The sequence below is a fragment of the Pyxicephalus adspersus genome, chromosome 10 (genome assembly GCF_032062135.1).
Source record: "Pyxicephalus adspersus chromosome 10, UCB_Pads_2.0, whole genome shotgun sequence".
Taxonomy (NCBI): domain Eukaryota; kingdom Metazoa; phylum Chordata; class Amphibia; order Anura; family Pyxicephalidae; genus Pyxicephalus; species Pyxicephalus adspersus.
The window spans coordinates 27,508,368-27,531,848 of record NC_092867.1 but is presented as its reverse complement, the minus strand read 5'-3'; the positions used below and the strand labels follow the sequence as shown (position 1 = coordinate 27,531,848).

General features: G+C 35.3%; 1 protein-coding gene across 5 annotated transcripts in view; it reads right to left on the bottom strand.

Annotated features, from left to right (window-relative positions):
- Positions 1-328: 328 nt before the first annotated feature.
- PRKG1 (protein kinase cGMP-dependent 1) overlaps positions 329-23,481 on the bottom strand; it is a 513,859-nt gene continuing 490,706 nt past the window's right edge. For 4 of the 5 annotated variants that reach the window (XM_072423233.1, XM_072423232.1, XM_072423234.1 and 1 more), the window contains 8 exons: positions 22,096-22,235; positions 21,399-21,488; positions 18,912-19,053; positions 17,578-17,741; positions 15,985-16,107; positions 14,807-14,869; positions 12,199-12,265; positions 329-10,100 (listed from right to left, as the gene is read on the bottom strand). In XM_072423233.1, coding sequence (XP_072279334.1) covers positions 10,002-10,100; positions 12,199-12,265; positions 14,807-14,869; positions 15,985-16,107; positions 17,578-17,741; positions 18,912-19,053; positions 21,399-21,488; positions 22,096-22,235 — 888 coding nt within the window. In that variant the 3' untranslated portion in view covers positions 329-10,001. The other variant, XM_072423235.1, reaches the window with a different exon arrangement.

The following is a 23,481-nucleotide window of genomic DNA, read 5'->3' as shown; positions in this document are numbered from 1 at the left end:
GCCAAGAGATAATCCTGCAAAATAACACACTTACCTGACAATCCGGATCCGTGATTTCATATAGGCTGCTAATATATTTATGGATGGGATAAGTACGATTGTGGTATGGATTTAATAGAATTTTAGGAATCATTTGCCACTTATAGATGGACTTTGGCAATGATTTATTATTAGACACAAACCATCATAACCAAACCATCAAAAGTAAAGCTATGGCTTGAATTCTGCATGAAGCTAAACGGGTCATATGCAGTAAGAACTGTGTTATCTAAGTGCAGTACACATTGCATCTGATTTGGCTGCTTTGCATTGAGTAACATGAAAAGTATTCAAAAGTAATTGCTTTATTGGAACTCTATAAAGTATACAACAGGCACTCAGCAATACGGCTGCAGGTAAAATACAGAGCAAATCAAGAGCAATTCATTATATGAAGAATATTGTTCATCTACATCAAAAGAGTGCAACTGGTCAAAGACCATTTGAGGACAGACTTGTTCAGACGGACAAAAGTAGAGTAGTTTTTTTTTTTCTTTTTTTTTTTTTTTTTAAGTTAACCTTAATTTAGGACTAAGGAAAATATATCCATTAATATACAAAATAACCAACCATTTAAAAAGAGCAGAAAGTGGAATAAATAGGCAACGTCCAATTGAACCATACTGTCTGGAATGCCCAAAGCCTTGATGTACACTCAGTCTAAATTTTATGTCTTTGCATTACAAAATAACAAGAGCAATAGGCAAACAAAACCCCCCCCCAAAAAAAACACTCAATTCTGCCTTCTACGTGTATTGACAGCTTGTGTCAGAGATGAATTGCATATACAAAAACTCATAGATAGCAGGGAGCTGCTTTGCTAAGGGCTTTGGAAGGCTGCTTGATGTACAATGATGTGGTTTAGGGGATATTCACCTTAATAAAGTCATATTTACTTAATACATTCAAACATAAAAACCTTAAATCTAGCATTCCATTTATTTTGGCAAACTCCGCAGCTATATCATAATAGTGCAAACTGCATGACATTATGGGGTCTGTTCATTCATGTATTTTCCACCCAAAATTTACACATGTTCACCCAATATCACGTTTACCTAACTGAATTAATATATATATGGACTTCCAGGTGTTCAAGAATCAAGACAGTTTCTTATGCCAAACTGAACAACTGAAGGATTTTCAGAGGAAGGTTGTAAAAGAGGGACTGGGAATAAAAAATCAGGATAGAACTATCATACCTCAAAATGATTGTGTGACCTGAACAATTTCTAGAGGTCCAGCCATGCCCTGCATTTTATTTCCCCCTTGTTTAGGTTTTTGGCACGCTGATAAGAACTTGCAGTCTGCATTAGCAGGGGAAAGTATACACAATGCAGCTATGTTTACCCATTAATGTTAAACTTTTGAGAAGTGACACTAAAATATAGCAAATCTTGGAAACACCCAGAACATAAAAGCTTTGAACTGCTTTAAAGATGTTTATTTTATGAAAGTATTGATAAAAAGAACTGTTTTGAGATATGTTTTAAATTACAAAGTTCATAATTTTGTAATTAGTCAAAATCACTATGGACCTGGTTTAATAAAAGGAGAAGATAGACTATCATAGGAGAACTGGGGTAATTCAGCAAACCTGGAATAGATTTCTTGAAAAACATTTTCTGTTAGCTGGCAAATGTTTTCAATGCTTAACCAGATCCATTCCTGGTGTGCTGGATCATCCAGGGTCTCCCATGATAGTCTATCTTCAGTCGCAGAGAGTTTTATTAAATTATTTTGTGATGCATATATAATGATATGTATTACTATGTAAACAAATGACTGGGCTGCATATGGTCCAGGACCAAGCTGAGAATCTATTGTCCCCTTTGAAGTATGGAAGTTACAGAGATTACTTTTTCTTATATGTAGCTGCCAGCACCATATACACTAAAATGCTTAAACCCTGGTACTCAGACGATCCAAATTTAAGGACAGGGTCCTATTCCCACAATCTGTCTCCCAAAAAGTTTTAGGAGTGGGGGCATGTTACAAAATAGAAACCTCCTTTAAATATGGTATATACCTCCTTTTTTTGCCAGATACCTGGAGCCATCCAGCAGGTAGGAGGAATTATTGGAGAAGAGACATTTCCACATGATCATGGCCACATGATCATGGAAACCTAAAAGTGGAACTTTAGGTTACTGCAGATGAGATCTTCTGACTTTATTCTCCTTTTCCTAATATGGACATTTCTTTTTCACTTTCTCAGTATTACTAGGAAGCTAATAGTCTCAGGAGATCATCAATTACAGCTTCCATTTTAACATCCTGTAAAAATGTGTATCCTACAAGTTGTATGCCCTATAATGCTGCATTGACAATACTCACTACAGTGGGCTAGAATTCAAAAATGTCTGACACAACAGCATTTTTTGCAAAGAATTTATTATATATGCAGTTGTTAGAACCCAATTCTCATTCAGGTCATACTTTAGCCCTGTTTAATAAAAATTCTTTCTATAAAAAGCCATTGCTTATGAACGTTCAAATGGGGAAATACATTTAGCAGATGAAGTAACACTTTCACAAGTATTACTTACATGCCTACACATAGTTTACCTCTCAGAACTGTTAATTAGTTTTCTGTCTTTGAACTGATTGCTAGTGAAGAGGTCCATATTACGGTTTTAGGAGGGACATAAGGACAGAGGCTGATTTGTAATGATATGTTAAAAGCTAGAGAAAGCTACAGCCTAACATGCAAGTTTAACACAATTATTCTTTAGCTTTTTCCTACATACTCTACCTAGGTCCCATGCCCTGCTTTGCCTTAAAGGGTCCTTTGCCATAAACAAAAGGAAAATATGGATATACACTACCATATCTGCCTTGACATTTAACCATAACCTCTTTAAGATTTATAGTTGCAATAGAGGGGATAGACACAATAGAGGGGATCCTAAAATATTATTTACAGATATACTATCTTCAGTTACTGAGATAGCTGTTATCCCCTCCATTGGCTGGTGAATGGGTACTTTGTATTCTCATTGATTAGAAAGTAAGTTCTAAAGCTGCATACACACCTGCAATTTTTCTCGTTGGAAAGGATCTTTCACGATCCTTTCCAACGAGAAAAGACTGCACGATGCATGAACGATGCTGTACATACAGCACCGTTCATGCTCTATGGAGAGGGGAGGGGGAGAGCGACGGAGCGGCACCCTGCTGCGCGCTCTCCCCTTCCCTTTCATTAGGATCGGTCGTCGTCCATCGTCCATGGATCCGCCAGGACGGTCGTCGGACGATGGACGACGACCGACTGTACACACGACAGATTTTCGCCCGATAATTGGCCGATACCGATTATCGGGCGAGAAAAATTTGCCGTGTGTACGCAGCTTAACAGTCCAACATACAAAGTTAATCAATCTGATTATCTTGAGTATACAAGAGATGTTTTACACCCTCATTGGCTATCAAAGAGAATGCAGACTATTTATGTGATTCAAAACTGACATATTTCCTCTTAAATGAAAGATGGCTGTGTTGATTGTCCTTTGTATAATATGAACATTTCTTAGGTGTACTGAATGCCTCTGTTTGTCAGCTTAGGCCATCTCCATGGGTGGTCCAACCTGGTGTCCAATTTTATCCATCCAGGGCCAACACTTCTGTCTGCATTTTTCTACTTGAACACATAAAGATAATGCAACCACTAAATGTCAGAATTCATCAAATTTTCAGGAGTTTGCCAACAATTCCTGGAAGGATAGACCAGTGCAGTGAATATTCCCCTTTATATGAAGTGATTATGGGCTACCTCATCTTTGCCAAAAACATTTTTCTAGAACCTAAGAAGTCTGAATTGCTACACTGCATGGTAGAGCAAACTAATTTTAGTTTTATGTGCACCTTAGCAAAACATTAATACTTGTGTGAAAAGACTGATAGTATTCTATATAAATTAGACCCGCACATACATTAATACATTTCACAGAAATGATGCTGCATCCCATTAACAGATACACAGCTCCAGAACATTAAACAGAAATCAATAAAACAAAGTCATCATTTCTGTATTTCATAAATATATAATAAAGGCTTAGAAACTGTCAGCAGAAAGAACTGTAAAACATTGCAAGCTAAGAAAGGACAACAGATTGAGGTGTGTTTGTCATAGTCATGCAGCATAACACCAAACGGTTATTAGAAGATGCCGTGAATTTAAGGCACTTGTAACAATGCCAAAATCATCAGGTTTCATGGTTCAGGACGATGGAACAGATGAAGTGATACAGGTACAATCGCTTACTATTACTGACAAAAATTCCACCTGCACCTAGCTAAACACTGCACGTTACAAATAAAGAAATAAAGAGGTCATCCCATGAGTTACTACTTAAAAATACTGCTACACATATCTAATAAATATTAACACAAAATACCTACAGTCACACAAATACTAGTTGCATGTGGTCCTAATGTTGGACACGCCAATCCAGACATGCTTCAGGACACTTAACGAAGGTGAAGCTGAAGACTTGTACGATAAATTAATCCAGCCAAAATCAGAAACAAATATTACTATCTTTGACATACTGTTAGTAACAGCCAACAACAGCATGTATGCCACAATTACATTTTCTTTTGTATGTTTCCTCTCCCGTCATGGTTTATCCAGTCATTCAAGGAATACAATTACATTCAAGTTGTATTTAAGTCAGTTTGTGGATTAAAAAAAAAATTCTACAAAATGTACCCCCAATATCATCATGAAAAATAACATTGGTGAGTTGGTGAAGAATGAGGATTGATGTGAATGATGCTTAAAGTTTGTAATATCTACAGTTAGATATGTCTCTCTTGATGCTATCAATGCATACCTATACCATTTGCTCAACCCTTGGCTGCCAGAGGGAACTTTAGAGCAAATCTTATATGACATGAAGGAGTAAGATGAAAATGTTTGTCCTGAAACTGTTCATTAAACCTAAATCTTTAGGCTGCTTTCACAAGAAAGCACATTGAAACAGTTTTTTTTAAGATTAAAAAATCTACAGTAAAATGGTGCTCCAGTCTTTGGAAAGGTTACAGTGGGAGGATTTCAAGGAAAAGGTGGTCTTTGAACTTATGGGGCTGCTTTCTCATGTCATGTCACTCATTCACAGTTACAATTCACCCCATGAATAAAAAAAAGTAGCTATCCCCTTAAACAGAGGTAGTTACAGTGTATATACATCATATGCTACAAGTTTTATTTACCTCTCCATACAAGACACCTAACATACAAACAGTAGTTTGTGTTAATCTTCATGTTTTTGTCTATGAATAATTCACATTATATTTGTGTTTTTGTACTAGGATTTTATATAGACCTGTTCAGATATTGTGATGTTTGTATATTACACCTTGGTTATTGCTACATAGTAGAACTTATTTACAGAAAAAGGGGCATAGGAAAATTGTTGTACTGTACATAGCACCCAGCAGCCTGTTAGCTTTCTCTTTAGTGTAACCAAGAATTGAAAGCTGCAATCTGACTGGGTGCTATAGGTAATCTGTCTTTTTCCCATTGCTCTAGTTTTTATGGATCAGTCTTACCAATACTGTATACAGATTACATGAATTTTTAAACAGATGAAATTAACATGTGTTTCATGGTGATTTTTAGTTTAGACACATTTGTTTTATGTATTTCTTTATTTAACATACAGTTTTAAGGGTGCATATTTTATGTATTACACTGATTTAGTGGGATGCTTAGGAAGTGGTTGCCAAACATCATAGCAATAAAACAATGCTTGATGAATGGGTTATAAACATTATAGGTGAAATATATACATAGCACCTTTTAAAAAATAAATAGAGCTCGTCTGAGACTGACTGGCATCACTTAAGAAAACACGTTTTACATTCTTTTTATCTGTCTTTAACATTATCTTCAACTACTACGAAATCTGTGCTGTGAACTATGAAAAATAAAAAAAAATTATGGGTGTGTTAATAACTTTAATGTTGTTAAAAGAACACTGTCATCAAAACTGTATTACCTGGAGGTTTAATATTTTTTATGTCATCTTTTTACATTGCCTAATATGCAATTCTATGTTTCTGCACATAACTTCACCTCTACCATTAGTTGTGTCAGACTGGAAGACATCAGATGTCTAAATACAGTGCATAGTTGTGTACGTTTTTTTACAGTCATTTTCAAATAAGCTTTTCCTATTCCCTTTCTCTTAAAGAGTATTTGTCATGTTATCAAGAGATGGCAACTTGGTGCTACATATTTCCTAATCTATGTTACCAAGCAGAGTTTAGTTGATTGCTTACAAAAGTGAATTAAATTAATATTTTATAAAGAGAGCAATGATGCACAGTGAGGGCAAAATCAGATCAGTGGTTCACCTACCCCTATTTGATGGTTATAGGTAGCTCAATGCCTGACAGCCACCTAATACCCATCTCATTTGAGGGTGATGAGAGTGAGCTGCGGTGGGCTGTCTGTCTTATTCAGTCCATACTCTTTAGTTGTGTTTCTGAAAGCTAATTTCAGACAAGTGATAGTGCTCAATCTTTCTGTCAAAGTTGCTGTGTCATAACATATGGAGCCTAGGATCCAGTTTGTATTTGGTATAGGAAAAAATGCTTTTTAATTCTTTAGAACAGCGGTCCCGAACCTGTGGTCCATGAGAAGATTTTGGTGGTCCACAGCTCTGGCCAGTGCACCCCCCAGCAAGACCAGGAAAAGGACCCTGCTTGGGGGGAGGGCACCGACCAGAGCCGTAGACCATGTCTCCCAAATGTATCGCAGGCTCAGGGCAGTGGGCGGGTTTTGTCTCTGGACGCAACCCACCCACTCTCCCATCGTAGGCTCAGACCCATAATGGAAGAATGGGTGGGTTCTGGCATCATCATGTCACTCTGGGGAAAGTTTCTTCCCCTTTGAGTGACACACAGCTCCCCTTTGCACGGCCCAGAATTTGTAAATTTAGTGGTCCAAAAGGTGCATCATGCATACTAAATTAACCCAACTGTAGCAAATTTTCTAAATGCATTATCAGTAGAATTGTCAAAGAAATGTTTGCTACTTTGTAGTATTTGGTTTAGCCTAGATCAACTTTACAATCACCATTAAATATATCTTTTGAAACCCTTCTCCATAAACATGCACACTCCTAACCTTAAAATGTGTGTGTTTACACCTATAAAGAAGAAATGTAATGTATCTTAGTGGAAGCAATGTTGATTACCTAGGCAAGATAACCCAATCCATTACAGATAAAGGGGTGAAGGAAGCTCACAGCAGGGGTGCAGTTGATGCCTACTTTAGTCAAAAGACTAAAGCAGGTGAGTCAAGCCTCTGAGCAGGTATTATAGATCAAAAGAAAAAATATTTAATCGAATAAAAATATTAGTGTGTTTTTGTACCTCTGCCCAAAAAAATGTTGGTTAAACTTTAGTTCTTCCCAAAGTTTGAAGCTAAGGTTTTTTATCTTAAAGGTTTGATTTGTCTGTTTTTCAAGTTTCTACACCTTTAACTATTTGTCCATTCCTGCTGCTGAAACCTACCTGTGCCTAGCAATTTAACTAAATTAGGTACAATCATCTCTGCTAAATTGCAATGATACATTAGCTTATTGTTCTGGAATAGCTTTACATTCAGCCTGGGAATGGGCTGGTTGCTGGTGCAGCAGAAGATGGAAGTCTCAGTAAATATTTATATTGACAGATTGTCTAGGATATACAGAGAGGGAATCTGGTCATTAAATGGGACACTTTATTTCTAACATTTTTTTTAATTATATAGTGCAAAAAAGATTTTGAACTTTTATAAGATTTTATTTGTGTGGCTATTCCAAAGGCATAATATACAGAGCACTCCAGGAAAGGGTAATAGGGATGTAAACTTGTAGTAGTGGCCTAATTGTCACAAGGATAGGGAGAAAACAAAAGTAGGGAAGAAGGGAGGGAGAAAAAAAGTGTATCCAACAGGGATACAGACAGAAAACGGTATTTTTTACCTACTTCATTCTGTACAAAGAGTAAAACACCTGGTATAAGTTCTACAGAACTTCCCCAAATCTGAAACTGAGGATGTACTTGTCAAAAGATTTAGAACTATTTTTAGTTTTAGTCTATTTTTTTTGTCTTCATCAGTAATGTATTGCAATCACTACTGCTAATAGAAGGATAGGTTCATCTCTTTGGCCGTTTTTGAAATAAAAGCTTGTTGTGATTACCTTAATTATGCTATAAGAGTGGCCAGCATAACCGTGTAAGTTCATTGATTTTGTAGTGTTTAAATAGCATTAGATAATATTTCGTATGCTTAATTTTTAGGTGTATATGGGTTCCTATTTTAATTTAATGGCAACCCTTTACATTTCTTTTGTGGTGCTTCAGAACACATGTTGTTAATGAAGCCTTATGCAAACAAGTTAAAGACCCTATTTATAAAGACCACATTTGGATCAGTGACATAGTAATCATTCAATAGTGCACTGTTTTATGTCCTGTCAAAGTTTAAATAAGTATATTTTTTTCTCAGTCATCTGAGAACATATTAGTACCTCTTTATACATAACATTGTATAGCTCCTACTAGCTACATTCAGAGTTATTAATGATGATGGATGAATGAATTGATAACTATTATGATTTTTCAACAGCATATGCATCAGTTGTGCTTTTTATTATTAGAATTGTTAAAAATCTAACAAAAGATAGAGGTTAACATTCAGTCTTGTCATGAACACAAATTAAAAAAATGAAAACAGAAAAAAAACAGTTTTCTTCATTGGTTTGACATGAACACAGAATGACCAAATGATTGTGGTCCTCACAATGAATGGGTTATAACAAAGTCTTTTTACCAATATACAAGGAAACTTGTACCATATATAATAAAAAGAGCTCCTGTTGTCCACACTTAACAGAGGTAGCTGGGTCAGTCAGTACCAAAAGCCCCTTGAGATTGGGATTGCAGATTATTTTTATATATAGTATACGGTCTTCTACAAGAAGTGCTTTCTAAAAACTAACCCTTTGCCTTTGTTTGTTTTTATGCATGCCTGAAGCATTTTAAATTCAAATTTCAGATATGCACATCCCAACATCAGCAAACTCATCAGCTTGTCTACAACTGCATCCACATGTCTCTGTGAAGAAGTGGAGCCCACAATGGGATTATTTTGTAATAGTGATAGTAATATGGCCTAATCTTTAAATATGAATCTAAAGCCTTACTCATTACAAATGTTGTTTTCTTTATGAATGGCTGCCTCTATTAAGCTCATTCAACAGGTGCACTTTAATTAAATTGTCACATTATTTTGAAAGTAAGGAGGAAAAATTATTCATTTTCAGCAGGACACATCTGGGGTAAAACATATAAATATTTTCCACACTTACCTACTCTGACCTGCAGTAAGTTTTCAGTTTATAGACTTTATATTAAGCATAACCATATCTGACTCTATGGCTGCTCTTCCTGCTGCTGGCTAACAGATACCAACTTACCCAACCAGTTAAGAGATGGTAGGCACCACACTAGAACAGCAGTCAGAGGGAAAATATGGTATAGCCCTGTTCTAGGATTGAGTTGTCCTTGCCATACATAGTCAACTGTACCGTAATAAATTATCCCTTTCTATGGATAGTACTAGCTACAAAATATGTACAGTTTTAATACATTTTACACTATACTGTTTTAAAGGTAATTTGTGAATTCTGCAATAGAAAGCTTATACTTTTAGTGAAGAGGCTTTTGCTTCAGGACCACCATGTCAACTGCTATATTAAAGGGGTCAAAACATAAAAATGTTATATGAGGGTTATCGTGAACTAAGCAAGAAGTCCTAATGCCACTGTAGTTACTATAGCAGCATCAATCAAGGCATCATGGTGACCCCGAGCACTATTCTTCCCCATTTCTTTCTTTTGTTCTCTTGGCAGCCATATTTCAGAAAAGCTGTCTTCAGCAAGGCAGAAGCAGGAAAGAAAAATGCGTTAAAAGTCTAGGTCCCATCCTGAGTTGTCATCAGGGGGTGGATCATCATTGTCTTCTGGAAAACTGTCAAAATTGCTTGTGTCCGTGGGGGATGCAACCTGCAATAAAAGAGACATTGTAAGGTTTTGGAGAATGTTGAAAAGGTCCCTGTAGTTCTGCATGTGGGCCCAGCTAAGGCACATATAACTAGAACATATTGCACATTACAACCATGTCTTCATAATCAAAGAGGAGGTTTTGCTAAAGAGGTTCACAACCAGGTCATGTTACCAAATACATATCACTTTATCAAAGTGACCACATTACTATAAAAAACTTTGTTATTGGAGACACTATGTAAGGGGGTATGTTAACCTTTAAATCCAGATCTAGTTCTAGATAGAAGAGCCACCTGCCTTTGGTACTAATCTGCAGGTTAGTACATTGGATGCCGTTAATGTAAACATTAGCTTTTTTTAGCCACAAAAAATCAAGATAAAATGATAGGGTACACTTTTATTTGGCTGGTGGTTTTTGCTTACATTAACTGGTTATACATGAACAGTATAGAGGCAAAAGTGGTGTTGGAACAAATAGGCCTTCCTGACTTTGGGGTCTGTCACTGATGGGGTCTTTTATTGTTATCTTTCACTGAGGAGTATGTCACTTTAGAACATGGAAATAGGTCACAGAATGGTGGGGAATGAGGGTGATAAAAGGTATCTGTGTTGGTGGAGAATGCACTTTGTCACCTCGGGTGCCACGGAACCTTGTACCAGCATTCATTGCACCACTGATTGACAATGATTATTAACAGGATGACTATGTTACCAAAGAGGCAACATTAGCGGGTGCATGGCCAGAATATCCATATTACTAAAGATGCTATTTTACTTAAGGTAGAACAATTTCAGAGAGTCTCTGAAAGCAAAGGTAAGCCGAACTGAAAATGTTAGTTTTTTTTTTTTTTTTGAATCATGGCCTTTTTTGCAGACTTCTGCGTTACTGGATTAAATAAAAATTGATAAAAAGATCAGTCTTGAAAGGAAAATGTATTCGTTGGGCCACATTAGGAATAAGACAATAAATGAAATTACAGTTGCTGTTGACCTACAAACTTCATCATTCTCCACCAACCAGAGAACATATAAAGTCAGTCAAGGGGGAAACAGGGTATGTTGGTTCATGTGATTGTAGGAAAGTATGCCAACTGACAAATCATTGCAAATAGAAATTTATTGATGTTAGGATGGAATTTTAGCCAAAAAAATAAAAAGTCACCAGGAGGTACATATTGTTAACAGAAGAAACATTCTCCCCTACTCCTGGTGGCTTTTTTTTTTTTACTTACGCTGCACAGAACTTGTGCCATGCAGTCTACCTCATGGTGCTGAGAACATACCTAGATGCTATGGACAATGTAACTTCTGCACACATCAGTGGCCACCAATGGCCAAAGAGCATTGTAATGCTTCCTGAAGATGATGGCTTTGATGGATGCAGCTATAACTGCAGGGTGCTAAGAAAAAGTGTGCACCACAATCAGCAAGTATGCTGTGTATACTTGCCAATTATGGCAAAAGCTTACCCCCAGGCTTAGCTCCACTTTAGGGCCCTGGAGTCAATACAGTCAGAAGGATGCCTTGATGCACATTTCTTCTCCCCACAAAGTTTTTCTGATCTCAGGTCTGAAAGATAGTTTTGGACTAAAAGACCCAGCACATATGAATACAGGGCAAAGTGTATGCATTCCCATGTTTCAATATTTAAATGAAATGCATAGAAGTAGTTGTAGATACTTTCAGTTTTATTTTTACCAAATGTTTTTCTATGTTTTATGATCAAGAAATAGTACATTTTTGTCAAGGAAATGTTCTATAAAACATGTGGATATTATGTCATCTTTTATCTAGTCAGCAGGTGGTGTTCTAGGAATTGACCTAAAACTGTTTATGCAGAATATGGGCAGGAAGCCCTGGACAGATGTCTTTTTTCACAAGGCTCTATGATATATTAGTATACAGAAGCTGCACACATTTCATCCCCCACCAAATCTGATTTCATACTTGATGTAAAAAATGAACTTTGCATTTAGTGTAAGGTCCAATGTTAATGTAATATATGTTGGTAGAACAGATTTGTGTTCGGTGTTATTAAATACATACATGTGGAAAGTGTTTAGAAGAGGCAGAAACTAAATATAGGAAAATAACTTACACTTGGTATAATAGGAGGTGTCAATGTACCTTTCCTTAAACCTTCCCAGTTAAAGCCTTCAAACCATCTGGAAAACAAAGAGACATATTAATGCTTTTGTAGGAAGATAATGCTTACAGCATATTTATATTCATATTATGTCTTTTATTTTTTTTTTGTATTAGGATAATTCAGAGAAAAACAGCTTTGAAAAACAATGCAAATAAATGGTACAATATAGTTTAAATTATACATAATGCAAACATACAATCCATTGTCTAAATATATAAAGAACACAGAACATGATCATGTCCATGCCAATACCCACATTGTGAAATGATGTAATAAAGTCAAAACAGGGTTTCTGCTCCATTTAGAAAAAAAACAAATAATATACATTTTTTGGGGGGGGATATAAGTAGAATAGGAGAAAAAAAGGAATAAAGCAGTAAAAAACATTGTTTGATCTTTTTAGTCTAAAAATGATCTAATTCTTCATTTTTCTTAATATCCCAAATCTGAGCACCATCAAGGCATCTTTTCAAAAATGTAGAGTTAATTGCAAAGCCCCTGTACACATCAGTATTTTTTCTACAATGGCTGGGTGGGTTAGGGGCAGTGAGAACAAATAAAAAAAGTTTTTTTTTTTTTTTTGAAGTATAATGTATTTTTACATTGGCAAATAGTACTAAATCCCTAAAATATTTTTATTTAATAAATTCACGAATTTGATTTAGAAATATAAATTCTTGTATAGTATTAGAGCACTTCTGGCTCCCAAGAAACAATGTATTAACATGCTTTGGGTGCCTTAAAGCTGTACATTTTTTCTTAAGAAAAAAAAAAAACATTAAAGAAAAAAATAGTGTGACACCTTTCTAGGCATGGAAGCTGTGTGGCCAGGCAAAGAAGAAGTAGTGAGTGTGTGCCTGGTCCCCTTCCTGTCAATATCAGGCCCCATGCCTCCTCAACACATTTGAGGACAGTACCTCTTCTCTACAAGCAACAAGTTGCCCAAATCATTGGGTCTGATTTAATAAAGCTCTCCAAGGCTGGAAGGATAGAGCAGGGAAGCTTGGTGATCCAGCAAAACTGGAATGGATCTGGTCCAGGAATCAAAACATTTGCTAGCAAATAGCAAATGACTTTGGAGAAATCTGTTCCAGGTTTGCTGGATCACCCAGCTTCATTGATGAAAGTGGATCCTCTCCAGTCTTGGATAACTTTATTACATCAGACCCATTGTAATAGGTTTTCATTTTATTAGCCTTTTTCTTAAGCCTTTTGAGATAAGGAGAAAGGGATGGTTCTGTACTCATACCCCTGGGAGAGGGGACAGCTATCAGGTGTGGGGGTGGGGGGGACCTTTTACAAACCCTTACAACCATGTAGGGGACAGCTTCTAGGGCCATATATGAATAGTAGTGGCCTCTTTTATTCATTGTTTTTTGTTTGTTTTGTTTTAGGGAGGGTGGGTAATATTACCAATATCTAACACATTGCTAAGTTTTAGGGTAAGCATTTTATTTGAAGGAACTGTGCACTTCAGTTGTTTCCTTCTATGCATGCAAGTGTTCACATACTACACTATTTTTTCTGAGTCAGCTTATGATTAAATAAAAGTGTAAACATTTCAAGGGAGAATACCAATTGACTGGATGTAACTTTACTAAATTAAAACATTGGGATGGTAATTGTCTATATTCTGATGCAAAATGACCTCTGCACTGGGTTTATAATTGTTTACAACCTATACTTTTACTTTGATTTATGAAATATATATATATATTTTTTTTACCGGGGTAATTTGCCCATCAAAATGACAATTCAAGTTTTATCATTTTTTCTGAATATTAGCTCTTGACCTGACCTGAAAATTAGTGATATTTGGGTCCAATTTGACATTACTTGGTATTGTTTTAAATTTGAAAGTTGTTTATTGTTTTTATTATACAAATATTTTAAACTTCTGGGGGTTACCAATGCAAACAAAACTTCTCTGGGTTTTTTTATATATTCCAACAGGCCTACTTGATAAGGTGATGGCTCAGGATGAGAAATATCCCCTCCATTATTAGCTTTATCTGTCTTGTGTCTAATTTACATAAATGGTATTACCATAACCCTTTTATTTAAATAAACTCATAATTTACATTCCCTGGCCTTTTTTGATAGATTCAGAAAAAACTTATATGACAAATGTCACCCATTTTTCATTGTAAGCTCATAAATTTACATCACTGAGATGCAATGTCTGAGTAGAGTAATATCTTCTGTATTTTCAAAATGATACCTTGATCTAGTCTACATAGTGTGTGCGTCTGTATGTGTGTGCATATATGTGTATATATATATATATATATATATATATATATATATATATATATATATATATATATATATAAATAACATTTTTAATGCCCCCCTTTATCCATTCTTTGTTTGGGGTATCTAAATAGATCTACATACAGGGAGGGAGGACTGAGGATTACACCCAAAGCTTTGAATCAGTTAGTTTTTATTAGCTTTAAATTTCAAAACTTGGGTTGTACACCATTCTTTACCTGCCCTGCATGACTGTCACATTAACCATTGGGAAACCGTTTGCACTGTTTTAATAATTACTCACTTGTGCTTTTGGATGTCTTTTACTCCATTTTTCAAGTTTCCTAACCTCTCTGACGGATTGTCCCTAGTAATAGAAAAAAAATGTTTCATTAGATATAAAAGCATGTATGTTTGATGAAAATGCATTATACAAAAATCATAGCCATAAAATGTATACTCCCTAAATACATGACACATATTATACGTAACATATACAATTTTATTAAATGGTAATAATTAATGGATTATAGAATTAAGATCCTACAGATAATAGTAAAATTTACCAGCAGTAGGACAGTTATAATTACGGTTAGTAGGCCTAAATGGTATACGCCTAACATTTATGTTATCTAAGGGGATGGGGGGGAGTGAAGTAAATAGGAGTGATATAATGTAGGTATGGTATAGGTGCACACTGTTCTTGCACTTAAAGGCTTATTTATTAAAACCAACTACAACATACAACTACAATAAAGCTATAGTGGCAGTCGCATGATACCCAATGAATGTAAAAGCACTGACTAAGCCTTTAGGAAAAATGCTTTAGATTTGAAATTCTCAGATGTTACACTAACAGAGCAACTGGCTATAGAACTGTTTTTATGATTGCTTTGAGCCATGGTGTTCATAGTTCATATAGTCGATAGGCCCCATCAAGAAAAATGAAAGGGAAACCTTGCTAAAAAAAATTTTTGAATGGAACAGTAGCTAAAAGTGACAAATGACCTCAAATCAACCACAAAATAGGACAAAAAAAACAAATTATAAGTAAAAGAAATTCCAGCAGCAGAACAGTCAATTGCCTACACACAAAAAAGCAAGCTTCCATGCAAACAATTACAGTTCACTCATATTGTTGCTTCTCTGTGCCCTTCTTTAAACGTTATTGAGCTGGCTTAATCTTCTGAGGCTGTTGGCCATTGTTCAAAAGCCATGCAATGCATTATATATAGGAAAAAAAACACTTGTGCACAAAATGCAAATAAATTAGCCACGACTTCTAATCTCCAACCTGTAGGTTTTGCACCAAACCAATGGTGGCGGTGAACTGAAATCTCATACCTAGTGTTAACCTCTAAAAGAATGTCAAGATTTAGCAGCTGATTACTACAAATATGCAGGATCAACTAGCTAAGTGCAAAGCTATTTCACTTGTTTTAAATGTACTCTTTATTATGTCAGAGGGGTGAGAATACTTACCTGCATAGTTTTTTTATTAAATTAGCAGCATTTTTGGTTATCTTCTTTGGAAATTCAATCATGTCAATTCCTCTTAGTATGATGTTATACGTTTTCATAGGGTCTGGACCTGAGAATGGAGGGCTGGGGAAAAATATATATTGAGAAAATTAGCAGAAATTGTATTTCATTACTCATTTTATGTAGTTAGATATTTTGTAATAAGTAACTTTTAAACTATAGCAAACAAAATGGTGTACTACACCACTAACTATGCAGACCTGGAACATTTTAAAAGTTGGTGAGCCTTGCTCAGAGCAAGTAGTAGAACCATCAGCAGCACATGTAGAATGCTGCACCTAACTTTATCAAATCTTTTTAAATATTTGTCTCCAGATGAAATCCAGGGAGCTTCCTGGTATGTCAGTGATACATTTAACCCAGCATGGAATTCTCTGCTAGGAAGATCTTGGTAAAGAGAAAATTAGTAATTTCATTTCATATATATATATATATATATATATATATATATAGTCTGTTAACCCTAAAAACATGAGGTGGGAACCATGGGGTAATGGCAGAGCTCCCAATTTACAGACGATAATGCAATATCATGGATAATATATTTTGTGATCTTTTGGCACATTGTTTGTAAGTAGCCTGTGGGTTTGTGCTCCTTTTCACAATAAACATCACTATACATTTCTTACTTTTTTATACATCAGAAAAGCCCATGAGCTGCCTATCTTAAATTCTGTATTTTATATTTATAGTTAAGGAGACTTGGGTTGCTACACAAGTAATGACCAGAGTCAATTAAAAAGCGGAGTAGGTATATGGTGTTCATTACGCGATGCAAGGGTTTATGGACAACGGAGGGTTAACAGGGTGTGGTCGATCAGTGAGGTGACTGGGCAAAGAGGGGGTCAGGTAGCTTAGGTAGGAAGGCTTAAAAAGAATGGGTTTAGAGGTGGAAAGGACAAGCAGTTTGGAGAGTAGCGAGCTTTCCTCCTTTCCTCCTTATTGTGGTTATTTAAAGTTATCACTAAAATTGTTTATGTAGTGATGATCATCCGCTTGCAGCCATTTGACCATATTGGAATAAAGAATAGGATGAAAAATGGGAGGATGATATGAATTAAAATGGAAGAACCATAGACTACCTGGGTCAAGGTTTTATTGATACAATTTGCTTATAATATTGGCAGAACCAAGTTTCTATAAATTTTTGGACTAACTAGATTTGTTTGTGATTTGACATACCCAAGGTTGTTACATGTCTGATTAATATATTTGTCTAATGATTATATTGCCAGATTTAAATTTTTTGGAACATACATGTATGCATTATTAACAATTAATATAAAAGAAGTATGCTTGATTGTATTGGTGATGTGTTACCTTGTAGAAGGATTTTTTATTAATTAGTTGAATTACTAAACCTTAGTAATAATTAAAAACTCTCAGGCCTTATACTTTTCATGCCCCATTAAAAAAGCTTTGGTTCCCTTTTATGACTGCCAAGTTTTGCTGCTGCCAAGTTGAAATCAAAGTGACAAAAGCATAAAACGTCTACACTCCGCTCCTCTATTTATATGGTGGCGATGCTCATACCTGCCAGTCAGGAGTTCATACATTAAGATTCCCAGTGACCAGTAGTCTGCTGAAATGTCGTGACCTTTGTTCAAGATGATCTCTGGAGCTACATATTCTGGGGTTCCACAAAAAGTCCATGTTTTCTTACCAAAGCCTATTTTTTTTGCAAAGCCAAAGTCAACCTGTGTGGGAAGAAAAGTATAATCAAAGCCAAGAAGTTGGTGCTTGTTGCAAGAGAAAAGCTGAGTCATCTGTAATAAATATTTATATAGGCTTTAGCTTTGAAGTGGAAATGTAAAATGTACAGCATCAACACATAACAACTAGGAAAAAATATAACATTTAACATTTGGGAAATGTATTCTTCCAATTCTATGAATCAATCTTCCAATTTTCCACCAGTCATACTTTGAATGACTCTGATAAAAGTATATACAGTTCTGGGACAAATAATTCTTAGAGCTACGTTTCTATCAAGAAGCTTTGTATTGCTTTTAGAAGCCAATTAGGTGGAATGTTTTGCCGTGGGTACTTTTTCCACAAATTTTTTCTTTGACATGGAAAGCAGCATAATTTGTTATGGTCAGAATGGGCACGATGGATATTCTCCTTTGTACATACAGGCATTACCTTTCAAAAAGATAACAAAACTAAACTTGTAGACTAAATTTATATCTCAAATACAACTCCTGGCAAAAAAGATGGAATCGCCGCTCAAGGAGGATATGGATCAAACCCCTGCTAAAACATTCACCTTGCTATACCATGAGCATGAGAGGACTGGAGAAGGAGAAATGGTGGACTGATTTTATTTTATTTTATTTGTGTCATCATTCTCACACATTGCATCTCTCAAGCCTAGCTACAATCGGGTGACTAGAGTGTAATTATGGCATTTCAAGAGCTTTTAGCAATATACTGTTGTATATTTTGACCTGGCTGTCTGCAGATGGGTCTGCTTTTAGTTACAATACAACAATCTGAATGGTTAAATGCAGCATATCCAAGAAGATGTACAGTACAATCCGACTTTTAAAAAGTCCTGCATAACCCCTGAAACCCCTAACTTTTTGTGTAATTTTAGTGTGATGTATGTTTATTGTGTTAGTACATAAATTATAATATGAAAATGCATAGATTTTATTTAATTCGACACCATGTATAAGACCATTTCTTGGTGTAAATCTTTTTACTGCACACTAAAACTGTTTGTATAATAATACTGGTGAAAAAATGTGTGTCTAATTGTGCTGCAGTTTAAGCAAAAAAAATGTTAATCATTAAGAGCATTTTTCCTGCATATGCAACACTTTTCATATATGCTGATTATACTTAAACATTTTATTACTTACCAATTTTGCATAACCTCGATGGTCCAAAATAAGGTTCTCTGGCTTGAGGTCCCTATAAATGATTCCTTTGGAATGAAGATAAGCAAAGGCCTCAACTACACAAGCTGTATAAAACCTTGTTGTTGAATCTTCAAATGAGCCTCTGAAACAAATACCACAAATACTATCACTATCCATCCATAGCACTTTAATTGTATAGTATGAATCACATTCACAGTGTCCAAAAAGACATTCTCATTCAACATGGCTACTGTTGAATGACCTTAGAACAGCTTATTTGTCTGCCTAAGGCATAAACCACAGTTAAGTACAATGATAAAATGCATGAACCATGAGCAACATAAGTGTGCAATGGAAAGGATACACTGAAGAGTGCGCGGTTTAAACTGCAGGCATGCCATGGATCCCTGTATAACTGTGTCACTCCAATGACAAGGTTTAACAATTCCTATTTTTAGGATTTTCACCATTTTAAATTGTGCTAAAATGTGTGATTTACTTATTCAGTTATATAACATAAAATCATTATTATAAGCCTTAATTCTGGTTCTTGTTTTTCTCTTAAACAATTTCTAACTTGGGTAATAAGGTAATATTTTTTCAGCATACAATATAGGATACACTTAAAATCCTTGCCTTTATATATATATGTCTACAAAGCAACAGTATTCAGAAATACAAAATAAAGCTTTATTATGTAAATACAAAATACAAAAGACAGATACTTGACACTACATGAAGCAAGTCAAGTTCACTTTGTCCTTTATCCATATCATTACCTTTATGAAGGTTTTTTTAAATTAGCCCCTATAACAAACTGAATGTACTTGGATTTTTGTAGTTTACAGTATGCAAATTACAGGACAACACCATGAAGCATTTATTAGTATACCACTTGCAGAAAATTACACATAGGGCTAATACGTTCAATAGTAACGCTAACTTTATATTATTTTGCTGTGTTTCATATAATGTGATGCTTTGCTTCTGCCATCTTTAAAACTCATAGATGAATAGGCAGGTGAGACACAAGGGTAAATATAAAAGAAAACACATAGAAAATGGAAACACATTGACAAATTGCTTGTGTATTAACCAGTATGTACGCACTACAGTAGGCAATGCCATTTTTACTTTTGGATAAGTAATAGAGTAGGTCGGCTTTTGTCCAGTTTAAGCCAGGGTCAGCTTTGTAGGATACCAAAACCTACTCGTGAATAAACAGTAATAGCCTGCATACATGCTGGTGATAAAACACAAAAAGAACAGACATAGCAAAATAAAGGTCATACTTATACACATTTTGAGTTACTCCTGGTGTCGTTTTGCTGTTGAATAGTTGACATATGATAGTAATTGATGGGAAAAAGAGCAAAATGCAGAGAACAGTACTGTAATTTCCTCAAATAACGAAGAATGACTGTAACACATTGCCATAAGTACATAACACTCATTATCCTCCATCAAATCTGACCACAGAGGAGTACATCTGTTATGTGTGATTGTTTCTACAAGAGCAGAGGGGGGTAGAAAAAGAATACTGAAATGTAGCATCAAAGTACCAAAGCTTCAGGAGATAGAAGAAATTAAACAGGATGCTTCCAGTTAATTACAGTTGCATTTCCTAACGTGTTCTGTGTAGACGTGATAATAGAGGGAAATGCCAAAATGAATTTACCTTAATAAGATTAAACATTATCAGTAGTTTAATACATGTTATATGTTCTGAAGTGTACTAGGAAGTAAAAGATATGGTTAACCTAGACAAACCACCTACAACTTGCTTTTTACATAGCACTGTTTAACTTGTACTTGCAATATGTGTTATATAACCTGGGTTTATATATGTTCAACCATAGCGATCAAAGCAGGCTGAATTCACATGCTAACACCAGGCAACACAAGGCTTTGTTATTATTTGTGGGGTGCATCTATTTGCAAGCTCCTTAACATTTCTTTTAGCTGTTAAAACAGTGTTTGCAGTACTGACAACAGAGTCATTCTACAGCATTGGGTCTCATTATTTTACATTGCCTACTGTTAAGTAAAACTCTTTTATTTAAAGTCTTCTTTACTAACTATATTGCTTGTTATTCTGGCGAAAACATATTATTAGATACAGAAAAAAACCCAAAATCATCTCCTTTGAATGTGGCATCTATGAATATGGGGGCCAGAAGGTCCGCCTGATATAAACTGAATAGAACCTAAGCAAAATATATAAGCTGTTGCAGGGAACAGCACTAATATACAATCCAACAAGGTGTTTAAACAAAGCAAAGAATCTGATAATGCCAGATGTATACCACCAAATCTATAATAGGTTTATCTGAGCATTGTTTTTGGACCGAGAGTATTCTGTACAGGTATACTTTTTTGTCTACTGTACGACTGTGTTGTTGGAAAGATCTTCTGTTATCATGTTATTAAAACTGACTGATGTTTTCCAGTGCTACTGGCTTTTTAAAGAAATCTGAGGTTACATACCTGTCCCTGAGAATAGTCCAAAGCTCTCCACCTAAGCAGGCTTCCATAAGCATATATAGGTACTTGCTGTCTTTGAATGTTCTGTATAACCTGTAAACAGATTCAATATATTAGCAGGGTATGCAAACACACCACAAAATATAGTACATTGAAAGCTTTAATCTAGTTCTGGGTAGGATTTGCTCTGTATAACTAATTACTGTTAATTATAGTTCTATATCAAAATGATTACAAAGTACAATCCTCCATGTTACTTTATGAAGTGTTTAGAAGCAAAAGTCTAGCTTTCATTTTGGATTTAGAAATATTTCTGTAACCATCAACTGGTGATTTACAACAGAATTTATTACTGAATAGTCATTATTTAATTTTTTCAGTGTTAGACAGGGATCAGAACTTTTATTAGGCTTTAATGGTGTAAGTGGTTCATTGGTATAATTTCCTCTTGCTTTCTGTTCTTTGAAAACATTGCTAGTGGGACAGGAAAAGAGGGAACTTTAATGGGATCAGGGGCAGTAATACAAACTTGATAAATGTTCTATTCCTTTCCTGTATCCAAAAAAAAAGAAAGTATTCCCAGTTTTGGTAAGACTGATTCTGAAGATATTTGTTCTTTGGTAATGTAATAGTGCAATAGAATTTACACAGCTTTTATAAAATCAAATTGCTTTTTAATAATGATTCAATTCGTACTAACCTTACAATAAAGTCTGAGTGCGCACTCTGCATGATTTGCTTTTCAGACCGAATGTGCTCCTGTTGCCTTGTATCCACTATATGTCTCTTTTTAAGGATTTTCATTGCAAATGTTTTTGATTCCTCACTTTTTAGCTGCACCTGAGAATAAAAGAAATATTCAATCACAATGTGTTAAATGATATCAATATTTTTGGCAAGTTTTGCTCAGAGAAACTATACCACTATTGGCTTGTTTCTATGATTCTGCAGGATTTAGCAACAGTCCAGTTTTTTAAAGAAAACACCTGGTGAGATTACTGGCAATAGTGACCTCAAAAAAGAGAGAAAATTCAGTTGATCAGGCTTTAGATAAGAACAGTAGAGATGGTTGATGAGAAGTTTTAAGTTTTATTGGTTCAGATTGAAGTTAATTTACAATAAATTTACATACATTTACATTTGCATAAAAGTCAAATTTCTTGCATTTCATTAACCATCTCTACAGAATAGCCATACTAGGGTCATTGGTACATTTACTGTCTTTTATGCAAACACCCTCCTAACTAAGTTTCTAGGTGCCATACATAGGCAGCAACCGCTTTCCCACAAATAACCAAGGATTTGTGGTTGTGAATTGGTAATTGTTAAATAGATTTTTGCATTGCATACATTGTTACAGCAACATACTCTAAGCACCAGAAAGACAATTGGTGTTATTTTTTCCCCACTAGATTCTCTTCAGTGTACAATAAGCAAATCAATGAAAATTGTTTGAACCTCTGCCATCTCCTGTACATCCATACCAATCTGCTGAGGAGAATATTCACTTTGCTGTGAGAGATCTAAGAAATCAATATGTGATTCAGTGTACTGAAGCTAAATAACTAAAGGGTCTGTTTTCAGTAGACTTGGTTTAACTTTTTTTTATACCGTGTTCCCCAATTATGATGTGCTGCATTAAGCAGCCTATTTATTTTCAATGGGCTGGCAGATCATTTTAACATGCTAAGACAAAGACGTTACATTTTGTTTTTCCACTAAGTGCACACCACATGCAACATGTGTTGTTTTGCAGCGTTGGTGTCTTGCCCTATACTGTAAGGGTGTATTGGGGTTTTATTTAAAATGAATAGTGCCAGAGTTCATGCTCTCAATGCATATGTGTGAATGGGCTGGAAACACAGCTTTTATGATGTGATTTACACTGAAATGAATGAAAAAGCATGACAAAGCATATTAGTACATGGTTTTGCACTTCGATATGGGTTACCATACAGGCATGCCATGTTGAAGCACAGTAACATGCATGATGACCCTCCTTGATGTGAGTTGTAACGTGTTGCATCACAGATATTATTATATATATTAACCACCTAAGCGTTACACTGAGGTCTAGATTTCTGTA